Source organism: Balearica regulorum, chromosome 2, assembly GCF_011004875.1.
Source record: "Balearica regulorum gibbericeps isolate bBalReg1 chromosome 2, bBalReg1.pri, whole genome shotgun sequence".
Taxonomy (NCBI): domain Eukaryota; kingdom Metazoa; phylum Chordata; class Aves; order Gruiformes; family Gruidae; genus Balearica; species Balearica regulorum.
Genome location: NC_046185.1, coordinates 37,556,322 through 37,570,066, shown reverse-complemented (window position 1 = coordinate 37,570,066; position 13,745 = coordinate 37,556,322). Strand labels below are relative to the sequence as shown.

At 37.2% G+C, this 13,745-nt stretch overlaps 1 protein-coding gene across 2 annotated transcripts in view; it reads left to right on the top strand.

The window, feature by feature from the left end:
• PREX2 (phosphatidylinositol-3,4,5-trisphosphate dependent Rac exchange factor 2) overlaps positions 1–12,493 on the top strand; it is a 188,498-nt gene extending 176,005 nt beyond the window's left edge. For both annotated transcript variants that reach the window (XM_075743930.1, XM_075743931.1), the window contains 2 exons: positions 6,592–6,659; positions 10,677–12,493. In XM_075743930.1, coding sequence (XP_075600045.1) covers positions 6,592–6,659; positions 10,677–10,722 — 114 coding nt within the window. In that variant the 3' untranslated portion in view covers positions 10,723–12,493. The remainder of the gene's footprint in view (positions 1–6,591; positions 6,660–10,676) is intronic.
• The last annotated feature ends 1,252 nt before the right edge of the window (positions 12,494–13,745 follow it).

The following is a 13,745-nucleotide window of genomic DNA, read 5'->3' as shown; positions in this document are numbered from 1 at the left end:
TTAAACAAGAATGACTCGACCATTTTTTAACCTTCATCTTAATGTTGTGTAATGTCTGTGTGAGTGTTCTTAGTTTGGGTATTTTGCTGTTTTGTGGTTTGTATTTTTTTTTAATTCTCTTCCTTTATTGTTGTCTGCAAGGATTTGTTGTCTTTAAAATAGTGGAACAGGCTGTTTTTAACCAGATGCTTGCTTTTTCTGTATGTTGTAAATGGATCATAATTTTTACAGCCTTATGATTTCACTTGGTGATTTTTGTATAGTAACTGCTATGGTATCACCTTACATCAGAACAGTCTGTTGAGTAAGACAATCTTTATTTTAATATATATTATCCATAAAAATAACTTAAGATTATTAACTACTGTTAATAAAAAGCGACTCGTACTGAATGAAGAAGCGTAGGAAGGAAGGGGAGAAATAAAGACCATGGCTCTTAACTTTCCAGGCAAGATTCCTGAGGACAGTGTGCTTATTTTGAAATAGTGTTTTTCACTCTTTGATCATAATAGAATATTAGGATTTTAAGGCTGTTGTGGATAGATAACCACCTCAACATGAACTCTTAGTGCTAAGATATGACAAAAAATGCTGGATTTAGAGGCAATATCAACTGAAAATGGGGCATATACTTCACTGTATTGGCAGAACATTTTCTGGAATATCTTGTTATCATATAAATGCTTTCAAAAGGATGTTTGGAATCTTGGAAGGAGTTCAAAGGAGGAGCACGAATGATCCAGAGGTTGTTAGGCAAGGCTTATGAAGTGAAGATTAAAGAACTCAACCTATTCAGTTGATCAAAGAGAGGTTGAGTGGGGGTTTAATCATACTGTGTGCATATGGAACATATATTCCAGCCTGTGGTAGCTTTCAACCTTATGACAAAAGCATAAAGAAGATACAGGATGCACTCAATCTTGAAGTGAAAAAAAGATAGTTAAATATTGGAACAATTAATCACAGATAAGACAAGATTCATAATTTCTGGTTTTTAATTTGCATCTAATTTTATTATTTTCATTAATTGTGCTCCATTTTCTGTGCAGCAATCACCGTTTAGTTATGAAAATGACTAAACAGCTGTACTTTACTTCTAACTTGCCATAGACAAAAATACACTTATGCTAGATCAAATCTGTAGTCTGTTAAAGCAATTGTGTAGATATTCTAAAGCCACAGATTCTGATCAATTATATGTAAGTGCTGTTGGCTAATGTGGATACATCAGAGTAATTTTGTCCCATTTCATATTGGACTTTCACTTTATTTATTTGGTGCATTAATTAAGTTTCTGTGGCGAATAAATACCCTCAGGGTTCTTGAATCAGATCATATAGGTCTGCTCAGGAATTACACCTTTAACTTGACTTGAAAAGAAAGCTACTGCTGTATAAGAATAAACTTGCATGTATAGCTTGATATGTCTGCTCCTGAAGTTCTAGACAAAAGGCAGATCTGGGTATTTTGCAATCAAAAAATACGGATGTAGAGTTTTGCATATGTCTGCTTGCAGGATGTATTCTGTCAAAGGGCAGGTTTTCAATGTACGGTTCTAGACGCTCTTCAAAAATGCTGATTCATTTGTGGATCTTCTGCAGTTTATTAAATGAAAATGAAAGTAACTTGCATGGTTTTGAGCAGCTGTAACTGTGCTTGCTCAAATAGAGATGTAGAAAGAAGCCTGCAGTGGGGCTACATGCTCTGAAGTAAAACAGCAGGTGATCAATAGTGATCAATACCACCCACAGACACTGCAAAAAAAGTCTGCTAGTATATCAGACCAGACTTTTTTCACACATTCTTCCTCTAGCAGGCAACCACTACAGCATTTAATAGAGTAATAATCTTTTGTTGTAATTTTAAATCAGTCTTGGAGTTCTGCAGTAGAAATATAACCCTCCATTAAATTCTAAATGTTCTGGAGTAATTTCAACAACACACTGTGATATTTTCTAGAAACCTGCTCTGGATTTAATGTTTAAATTATCTGTAGGATTTAACTGCATAATGCAGGCCATAAACCTTGGAGGGGGAAAAAAAAAAAAAAAAGACAAAAGCTAAGCTTCTTGGGGTTTGATGCAGAACATTTTAAGGGCAATACATGTGTCTTTTACCTGGCTTAATATAAATAAAACCAACCAACCAAAAACTTTGTTAGCCCATTTACACCCTGAATCTTTTGAATAAAGAGATCAGCCAGAGGGAGGTGCAAATGAAAGGACATCTATTCCATCTGTCATTCTGGAGAAGCCAGCAATGTTAGCTCCTAGCAGCATCAGCTTTCCACAAGGGGAGATAGTCTCTACTTGAAGCCGGTACCTCTTCCAGCTTGGGGCACCAGTGCCGAATAACTGGAGACACCTGAATGAATGGATGACCTCAGGAAGTGTTTTGGTTGGGTGGTTTTTTTTTTTCCTTTTAAATTGAATGAGGTCGTGATCATGTTTAACAAGACTCATAATAGCCCTGACTGTATTGTTGGAACAATTTTCAAAGTAATTGCCCTGTCAGTTATAATTAGGTATTTGCAAGCACCTGTTCTTCAAGAACTAAAGAAAAGAGACGAGCTTGTGAGAGCTGCCTGAACTTGGGTCTGTGGAACGGTTTTAGTTAAGTGGTTTCTGTTTTTCATCTGCTAATCCAGTCTAGACTGATGTTTTAAAATAAAAATTTTGACAAGATGTCCAAACTATCTTTTAGCAACTTTATTTACTTATGTATGTTTATTCATGTAAACGTCTGTACCCACAAAATACCATGTAAAGCACCCTGACAGGAGTGTGCCTTCAGGATGCAGCAAAGTGTGGAGAGGAGAGAGGCCTAGGAAGGGAGCTGCAGGAGGGCACAGGGCTCTGAGGAAGAAAGGTAACTAAAAAGCTGATAAACAGAAAAGGCTAGGAGAGAATTTGTGTTGTCTTTTAAGTGAGTAATCATTCTTCCATGCCTTTTCTTGAGTATAACAGCAGCACTGCATTTTGAGTAATTCTCATAAGAATTGTACTGATTTAGAGCTCTTTGAGCTGGACATGAAGAGAATCTGTTTTCTTTATGTGACTGGTTCTTGCTATCCTTAAATTAGTGTGTAGCTTGAAAATAAACCTATCATTTTTTCTCATGGCAATGAGAATACTAGTTCATATATAAGAGTCCAGATTGATGGCGGTGTCTCCTCAGAGCTGTTGGCATTTTTCACCAGCGCTCTGGCAGTGCTGGTGTGTAGAGGGAAGCATTCTGGAGCCATGTAGCACAGTTATCCCTTATGCCTACATGAGATGAACAGTGTCAATATTTACATTGCTATAGCTTTAAGAATAATCCTGGAGAAGTATAAATTAGCAGTATATTGAAATAGAAATGGTATAATGGTGTTCAGTGGAGACAAAGAGATGTCATGTAGCAAGTTGCTAGTAATTCTTGGGGGCTTTTCCTCAAAAGAAATGATTATCTGGTGGTTGTAAGTAAGGTCTAATTTGTTCTCCTGCTAAACAATAAATTACATGGTTGTATAAAGCTAGGCTCCTTTTTAAATCAACGCATTTGATTTATTATGTGAGCAAGATACTAAAATTAATTTGTCTAGTGAGTGATGCAAGTAAAAATAGGCTGGTTTTGTTCTCAGAGGTAGTCACAGCACTGACGTTCAGGATCTACATGTGATTAATTTAGATAGTTTTGCCATGTATATGTATATCCTGGCTCGCAATTATGTTAATTATATGCCAATCTCAGCAGTCTGTCATGGTGGGGTTTCTTTATTATGATAAAAATTTAAAAAATGGCACTGACTAAAGGACGCTGAAAGTGATGAAGGTCCGGACTCAACATGTCTAACTTTGTAACCAACACTGGATGAGCTATCTTTATGCAATTCATGACAGACACTTGTCATATCTGTTGTAAAACCTTCAGTAGTGGAGACTCCTGCAGAGTGCTTCCCAAGTGCTCAGTTGCGGAGTTTTCTTAACCTTTTCATTAGGATGTTTTACTTAGTGCCTCACTTGAGTCTCTTTTTTTTTTTTTTCCTTCAATTTGTCTCCTGTTTTCTCTCCAGTACACTGTAGATTTAGAGACCAGATTTTGCTCCCTTTTTAGCAGGAGACTTTTAGTATTTTGAATGTTTCCAGGAATGGGGCATCTACAACCTCTCTGGGCAACCTGTCCCAGTGTTTCACCACCCTCATTGTAAAAAATGTCTTCCTTATATTTAATCTGAATCCTACCTTCTTTTACTTTATAACCATTACCCCTTGTCCTGTTGCTACAGGCCCTGCTAAAAGGTCTGTCCCCAATTGGATTATCATTTCCCTGATAAGCCATCACTTTTGTAGACAGAAGAACATAATTTCATCTGATCTTTCTTTTTTGGGTTGTGTTTTCTTACCTAATCATTCTCCCTATTTTCCTCTGAACTCTTCTCAAGATGAGAAGTAACTATGAAGAATTACAAAGGGATCTTATAGGACTTCATGACTGAGCAATAAAATGGCAGATGAAACCAGTGTAGGTATCTCTTAAGTGATGCACATGGGGGAAGAACCAAACCCTAAGTTTACATTTACAATAATTGACTGTGAGCTTGCTGTTACATCTCATGTCCAAGACCTCAGGATATGATAGAAAACACCAGCTCAATTCTCAGTAGCTATCAGTAAAGCAAATCAGAAGCTATAATGGTTTAGGCAAGGATAGAGATGACACAGTAGAAATCATGTTGCTTCATTTTGAACTATCTGATGTTCTGATCCCTTCCATAAGGATATAGCATAATGGAAAAGGTTCAGAGTAGGTCAGAAAAAATTATCAACGTTTGGGAATGATTTATAGACAGGGCAGACAGGCAAAATAATCTAGGATTGTTTGGCTTCCTGAGTGAAGGAGGATATGACAGAGGTCTAACGAAGATGTGGCATGGATAGGGACTGGCCATTGTCCTCACCAGTGCAGAACTAAAGGCATCAAATGAAACTGGCAGATTCAACCCAAATGAAAATAGTGATTCTTGACACAGCAAGCTAAGATTGTACCCAAGATGTGGATCTCCTTCCACAAGGAGGTTAGTGATGTCAGGGGTCCACGATGAGATGGGAAAGAAGAGAATCACTGAAATCGATCAAATGCATACTCACTCCTGAACAGAGGAAGTATTGAGTGACTAACGACTGAATTCTGGAGGAGTTTCTGGGGCAAGACATATCTTTGTTGTGGTCTATAGTCATGTCTCTTGCAACTGTCGGAAGCAAGCTTACTGAGCTAGATGTAAAATCACTTTTATATTCTGCCTTCAGTTTTGTAGGTACTCTAGTTATTTTCTTTTTTTTTTTTTTTCTAAAAGAAATGTAAGGTCACAGTATTTTTTGTTGCACATGTTGATTTACATAAACTCTGAGAACTTACCTGTGTGTAACCAACCAGCCTTTCTCATCTTTTGTTTGAGCTCACAACAGTGAGCTCAATACCTTCTCAATTTCCTGGCTACCAGATTTCAGTCAGATGCAAAGTCTAGTCTTACTCTATGTATCGAATCAATGATTACACCTCATTTTTACATCATGTGCAGCTGCCATTGCAGCTCTGTTTGGAATGTAAATTATCTTTGATGTTTCACACCAATCTAATATCTCACTGTAAGGATTCTGAGATTATATATTTTTGTTCTCTGATATTTTGTCCTGAATTTCGGTAGTACATAAGGACAAATAAAGGGAGAGTCAGTGTATGTATGACAGTGACAGAACAAGTATTTTCCATCTCCTTTAAAATGTTAGAAAACATAAAGAGATTGTAAATCTAACAGATATGTTTCTTTATGATGACCACTTTACATTAATAAAACTGCACTTTAAAAGCTAGACCTCATCATTTAAAAACAAATTTTACTAAGTTCTTTGATATGTCTAAGCTAGTTTGTTTGCAGAAGAGTCTGCATTTTTCACTATCATGGTAACATTGTGCACATGTTTTATCAACTTCCTCCTTACTGGATGAGTCAGTGAGACAAAAGTACTTTCATTATTGTTTTTCAAAGGATCAGTTGAGGTACAGAGAGACCAGCTTTTCTAGTCGAGCCTGCTTTAAGCAGAGGTGTTGGAGTAAGCAGTCTTGGGAGGTCCAGTCCAACCTGATTTTTTTTATGACTGATTATAAAGAAAGATCAGGACCTGCATTTTTCTAATCCTAATTTACTGCCTCAATTTAGTCCATTTTTCTACGTTTAACTAGAAGGCTCTTCATAGGAAATAATCTGTAATATTTTTTTGTTCAGAAGTTCATAGGAAATAAGTGACATTGCAGAAAAGGACTTTGTTATCCATGCCTTCTACAAAGAAATCGGGACAAAAATCAAACAAATTGAAACAAGATGTGTTTGGATTGTTTTAAACCTTAAATGTTTATTTTTTTATGAAGTCTTTTCTGTAAGATATATACGTATGCATTTATTTAATGACAAGTGGAAAGATTTTCTTTTTTCTGCATATTTCTCTAAGTGGAAATGTACTGCTTTTGTTTCTCACCTTAGAAGAGGAGAGTTGTTTTGGGACATGGAGCATATGTATTAATTATAATTAATAGTTATCTTTTTTTTCACAGGGTGCAAGAGTACAAAACACAGCCAAGAATTTAGGAGTGAGGGATCGAACGCCACAGTCTGTCCCAAGGTAACTTAATTGTTTGTATCCTAGACCATGATTTTGTCCAGTTTGTGCCAAATTCTGTCCTAGCTGCTCAAAAGCTAACAATAAACATTGACTTAGCGTGCACTAACTGGTAAGATTTAGCTTTTAATGTACATAAAATGAATTATGTTCTTAAGCCATACAATTTCGAAGTAATCAGTTGCAGAAATTCAGGCTATGTAGCCCTTCAAAACGTGCCCATTTTTGAAAAATGAAACCTAGTTCATGTTAATTATGAAAACACTGGGTAAGTCCTTCATCACTTGTGATGTTTAGTGGTTGTGGGGAAATATTCATAACTAAATCCATAACCCCATTTTAATGAAATACTGTACTGCAGTATCTCAGCAAAATCACGTTCTAGTTGCTTTTAGAGATGATGTAGTCTTTCTTCGTCTCTTTCTGAAACATCCATTAGAATGAAAAATGTGACTGTTCTATATTTATCCACCTTTTTAATGCTGTGATGGATTGCAGGTACCTGAAATGTTTCTTAACAAGCACAATACCTATAAATGAAAATAACCAAACAACATTCTTAATTTTATCTTGAAGTGGTTTTATAAATCCAGCTCTAATTTAAACTTTTTTCTACCAATTTAAAACATAATGTTTTTGTTGACTAATGATAACACATTGAATGAGCTAAACAGATCTGTGAAATACATAACAGACCCACTGTGGTGTTAAAATTTCAGCAAGGAAACAGTGAATTAGTAATACCTGATAGAGGTAACCATGTGAATGAGCACATATGCTATCCATAGCCTCACAGAAAGACTGTCTTCTGGGTTCTGACCACTAATACTCAGGAATTTTTTCTTATGCCATTTGTTCCCCTTTTCTCATCTGTCCCAGTTTCTTCCAGTAGGGAATTGGGCTACTGCTCATAATTCATTTGTAACAAATCACTGCACGTTGTTCCATGGCTGTGCTCTATCTGGCGCTAGAAAAGGCGTGTACCTTAATTGTACAAGGTATGAGCAAATCTGAGCAGCAGCTGCTGTTCAGTTGCTAAGTAGCAGCATTTGTTGGAGCATATATACATCTTGCATTCCCCATAAAGGAGATTAAATAAGATCCAACAAAAGTACTGATTCTAGAGTAAACCCATCGGCAATGAAGTCATTGCCCTTACCAGCAGATGAGGACATCCCTTCTCACAGTAATGATTAGCTTAGAGGCAATCCAGGAGCAAAATTGCCTGACCAACTGTCTTGCATTGTGGCAACCTAACACGGTAAAATAACATTTTATTATAGTAAAAGCTGTGAGAAGCCTTTTCGTATTTCGAACAGTATGGTTTTGGCCTTAAATGGACTCCTCCTTCATGACATAATTCTGGAGACAGCCAAAGAATTGTTGCCACCTCTAAATGACAGAGCATGTATCTAGATTCAGAGCTTTTGTGATAAAGGAAAAATCTAAGTTTTTGAAAAGAAAAACCTAGCCATGAGACATTTTTTGGCTTTGCATCAGTTGAGAAAAGATCGCCTCTTTCCAGTTGACACTCCCACAACACAGCAATGAAAAGCTGAAGAAAAGTTATGAGAGAGCTCCTAGAATATAGAATAGATCCAGCATGCTTGCCAGTCAGCAGCAACAGCAATGTCACAGGAATATCTCATTGACCTCAGTGTTTGGGACATTTGGTGTACCGTCAGAGAGGTAGGTCACATAAGTCAGAATAGTCATCAGCAGGAGTGATACTTTTGATGTATAGGTAAATGATACTGGGAGTTCTCAATTCTTTGCCTTGAAAATGATTTTACCATTACATTTGGTTCCATTTAATGTCACTTGACAGTGTTCTCAGCTCTCTGCAGTTGCCTCTGTTTTCTGTCTTTTCTCAGCTGATCTGTTTGTGCCATCTCAAATAGTTGTTCCATATATGTTGACCCAGAACAGGCTGTTTCTGCTCTATACCGTCTTCAGCAACTATAGCTCCTTAGGGATTTATGCAGCCTTGCTGTTAGTTTGCTTCACAATTTCCCTACATCACTCTCTCTAAAGTAATCTTAATGGTTACAATTTTAACTTGAAGAATACACAGACCTTGGTACTTGGGGATGAACTTTTCTGCACATTGTTCCACAGAAATTAGATTTTGCTAAAACATCATCAAGAACTAACCCTACTGCAATTACTTAGATGAGATTCTGACAGTAATTTTATCTGTCTTTTGCCAGCTTTGAATATTACTGTGTTATTACACCAGCAGAATCAAATAACTCAACCCCTGTTTATTTTTCTCTGCATACTTGTCTGTATAAAGATCTTATTCATTGGTACACAAATATGAGATATATGTGTATTGGCTTATATATGGCTCCTAACAAATATATTGGTGTCTGCACAGTGTAACCTTAAATGATCACATTTCTGAATCTGCCAGATGACAATGTGGAAAAGCTTCATTATGGTGGAGGTTTGAAAGCAGGTTTGCAATTGCTGCTTGGCTGACAGAACTGATGCTCCCTGTTCTCACCATCCAGAAACAATACTGCTTGATAATATCACTTCCAGTGAGATTCAGAGAAAAGTTATTTAGCCCACAGCCATTGTGTGTTGTGAGCATCCCGTGGGTTTTAACTCCTAAGGGAACTGAAATCAGAGAAGAGCAGCTATCCTGCCCTGCTTTTGCATAGCCACAGGATGCTTTTTCTGACAAGATGTGCTAGATGTTGAAGAGGCTTTCAGTACTCAGGGGGGCAGCCATACATACCGTGCCTCACATAATTTCAGTAGCAGCACGGTATCATGCCAAGAAGGCACCAGTCCATTGATCTTGAATTGTTTGTGGAGTCCAGCCACATGTACAGATTGTTGTTTTCTGTGTTGATTTGTAGTATGATTCTGGAATTTATGATTAGTTAAAATGGAGCCATATAAATTAATGTGATGTTTAGCAGGCAAATTTGCAAAATATACTTAGAAAACTCAGTTAGCCTGAGCATCTTAAATATCCCTAGCCCCCAAGTCACTGAACGATTCACCACCCTGCCAGACCTACCAAACCTGCTATTTCTATTGCTTTGGTGTTTCAATATCAGAGATTCTTCATGTTAAGTATTAATGCACATGCGGTGTCATTGTCTCTTCGTTTTTGGCATCTAATGTTTTTTCTCCTTCCCAGAGTCTCTTCTCTTTACTATTCCTTCAATGATACACTTTCCCTGAGGAAAATATGTAATCTCCAAATGAGATCATGTCTATTGCTGGTTCTAATTGCTGTGGTTGCAGGGGAGGTACTGTATGCTGAACATACAGAACAGAGAGCCTGAGGTCAGAATGATTGCTGTTTCTTTTTAGTATCCCTAGTATTAGGGTGAAGTTTCAAACACTTGCTAATAGCCAAGTCCATGCAAAAGAGTTTAACAGCAATTCAAAAACCTTTATAAAGGAAGGAGTGGCTATTTCAATCTGTACTGAGGTGGTCACTTCAACCTAATCTTACTGGTCTTGACTTCATACATGTAGAACCGCGGGGGAGAGAGTTTAAAACCTTCATGCTGGCATGTCACGTGTCTGACATCTGTCTTAGGTTCTTCAATCAGCATCGGTTTTATAGGGAACTGTGTTACCGTGAGATCTGACTCCGTGCCAAAACAAAACAAAAATGGAGGCAATTGCATTCATTCACCAAGCAGCTTTTCCAATTTAGACATTCAGAGCAACAACTGGTAATTGGATGAGTGGAGACAGCTTTCTCCAGGATGGGGTCCTTCAGTGCAGAAATAAGAAAACTTGACTAAACTGGAATGTCTTTATGAGGTTGCTTATAGATGTGTATTTTAATAATACCACTTTCAATGTAAACATTCATACTTGTGAATAAGATTTTACTGGTTTTATATCAATGTTATTAAACTGAATTCAGCGCCTCTTGTTTTGCAGTGCAGGAAGACTTAGATTTAGTTTGTGTTCCTTAAATTTACTGATTTTAGTAATGACCAAGCTCTCAGAATAACAATTGCTTTGTTTTTTTGTCACTGTCAGGTTATACAAGCTGTGCCAGCCACCACCACCTGTTGGAGAAGAATGAGGAGAACTGCTCCAGAAAATAATCCAATAATGGCCTTTAGGATACTGGGACTATATGACAAAAATCTCACTGCACTATAGCAGTATGTGCCTGGGGCTTTGATAAATAAAAAAACCCTTTACTCAGGATAAAGAAAGAAATACCCCAAATATTCTCTATTGCCATTGGAAAATGACTTCCAAAAAGCATTTTTGGAATTGTGCACTCCAGCCTTACACTAGTAGAACAGGAATCTTCCTTGGGAATTTTACACTGGAATCAGATTAATTTGATGTGTCTTGTTCAGCCACATGATAGGTATAGCCAGCAGCTTGAAAACAAATGTCTCGTTCAGAGAGAATGACTTCACTTATATGCTATGCAGAATCCGTTCTTGTGGAAGGAGTAAAAGCCTAGATAAACTAGGCTTGATAATGAGCATGCACTTCATATGGGGCCCTTTGCACTGATAATCCCTTTCTTCCTGGCGCCGTCATAATTTCTCAGAACGATGGCATCGCTGTTTCAAGGATATCATGTAAGTGAGGTTTAAAGATGGAAAAACTCATCTCAGAATTGTGCCTAATGGCTGCAGGCAGACTGCTGCTATGAACGTGTGCTCGTAATCAGCAAACTCAGCCGTGTCTTAAGCAGCGCGTTGTCATACTCTTAGAAGGAATACCTGTACGGCACATGAGGTGAAGTTTTGCCCTTGTTCAGCTGCCATTAGAATGAAGGAGAAGGAGGAGAAGTCTGATCTTCATCCATAGTTAGACTGAATTTCAGACCTTGTCTCATGGATGCTTTACATTATTGCGCCTCTGCATTGCAGAGTTTTCCACAGCTGTGTATATTCTTGTATAGCACCATACTAGCAAATCTACGTATGGCGAGGATGAGGCAGTATTGTTATGTTTGACTGGAAATGTCTGTGGTTTAAGTTGAAGCATAGTTTGGGGGTTTGCTGTTCCATGCTGCCAATTTTGTCAGAATTGTTTTGTATAGCATTTCAGTTCTCTGGAGTGGTAATCGTTACAGATTTATTGTGAAAATTGTACTGAGTATTTAGAGGGCCCAGGGAAAATGTATCTGCGTTTGGCTGTTCTTTTGGCCGAAGTATTTTCAGAGAAAATGCCCCCAAATGAGGTTTCATAGGTGACACATTAAAACAAAAACTATATTCTGAAATAGTTCTACTTGTAGCAGTAGCTTTGCATTCTATGAGAGCAGGACATATACTGTTTGAATAAAATTTATTTTTTGTACAACAGCAGCCTATAGTTATGCTGTAGCAATCAAACCTCACAATGTAATTTTTGCATATTATCTAATTATTTATGAAATCTTCAACAAATATATTAATCCACAATGAAATACGTGAGAAGTCAAAACAAGCTGTACTCTTGCAAAGAGTGTTCTTTACATAGGATATCTAGGGGACTTTTTACTTTTCTCCAACGGAGGAATTAGGGCTCCTACCTTTTTCAGTATTCTTAGTGTTTTTACAGACTTTAACTTTGCTAAGAAAATAAATATTTTTATATATCCACAGATATATATGTCTGCACATATATGTGAGTTTCAATATGTATATATTTATGTAGCCATATCAATTACTGGTCCAACCTTAAGTATAGAATGTTTGCCTTAAACTGTGACAGACATATGCAATAATGAACACTTCAATAACAGTTTCTGCTTTGGGCTTTGAAGTTTACGCCCTTTCATAGTTACTGGAAGCTGTTGGATTATAATCTTTGTGATTTAAAAAAAAAAACCAACAAAAAACAAACCCACAAAGTCTTATTCTTCAAAAGCTTACTCTTTTTGTCAAGGATAACCTAATGCTTGTACATAAGTGAGTCATGCATGGAGCTGCTAACCCTGTATAATGTCACATAACCTAGAGGACAAAATCTGTAGCATGCACACACGTTATTGTAACTAGGTTTTTTATTGCATTGAAAACAATAGGAATGCAAATATCCTAAAATAGTGACCCTGTTCAATATGGTAATTGTCTAATTTGTTTTGTTGTTGAAAGCATGGGGTAATAGACATTTGTAAACACCGAGGGACAAATAGTTATGAGCCAGTCACTGGACCAAATTCTTTAGCTATGTTTTCCTGAGTGTGCATCAGAAATCTTGAACTCTTGTTTTTGTATCTAATTTTTGGTTCTTTGTTCTTTTTCCCCCCCTCTAGAGGAAGTTTTCAAAAACTTATTCAGTGACCCATACTGCAAAATAAAATATCTATTTAGCCTGATATCAAAGGGGCTGAGAAACTTAAGCCTTGGTTTTCTGGGATTACAGGTGGCATGTAAAGATATGATTTCCAAAGGAAACTGGGCATAAATGTCCCACTGACTGTCTATGGGAAGTGGGAGCCTAATTTCTCAAAATCTCTTTCAAAAGCCAGTGTTCACTTGAAACATTGTGCAGCTTTTCAGACTACTTTTCTTGTCCCTCTGTTTTCAGAGCACACTGCACATTCTAACACATCTGACCTCTGATAACATTAGATGGAACTTTAAGAAGCCCATACTGAAATTATAAATTGAAATATGTTCATTATTAAAGCTATTTGTCTTGTTTGGTATATGTGGAGGATGTCTTTGTTCCTTATGCAAGGTGCACCTGCAGAGTAAAAAAAATCCATTCTCATCACACTATGCTTATCCTCTCATAAATTTTTAGACTTACAGATGACAAGAAGAGATGACCAAGAGGCATGATTTACAAGAGCTGGAGCACCCACAGCTTGTTAAATCTTTGCTTCTACAGCAACAGATTATGCAGTCTATTTTTACGACAAAGTGTTGTACTGGTTTAGGGAAAGCATTCTGTATGTAATTTTTACTTTTTTATCCAAGACAAGTGTAATTCTTCTGGGAATAAATTCAAGGATCTAGAGACATACATTACCAAATACTGACTGCCGTGATATAGCGGTAGTCTGTGGGGGATGTACAGGAGATTTAACAGCTGGGAAGGGAGGGTCAAGGGCCAAGGAACAGCTAAGTTGCCATAGGGTTCCTGCTT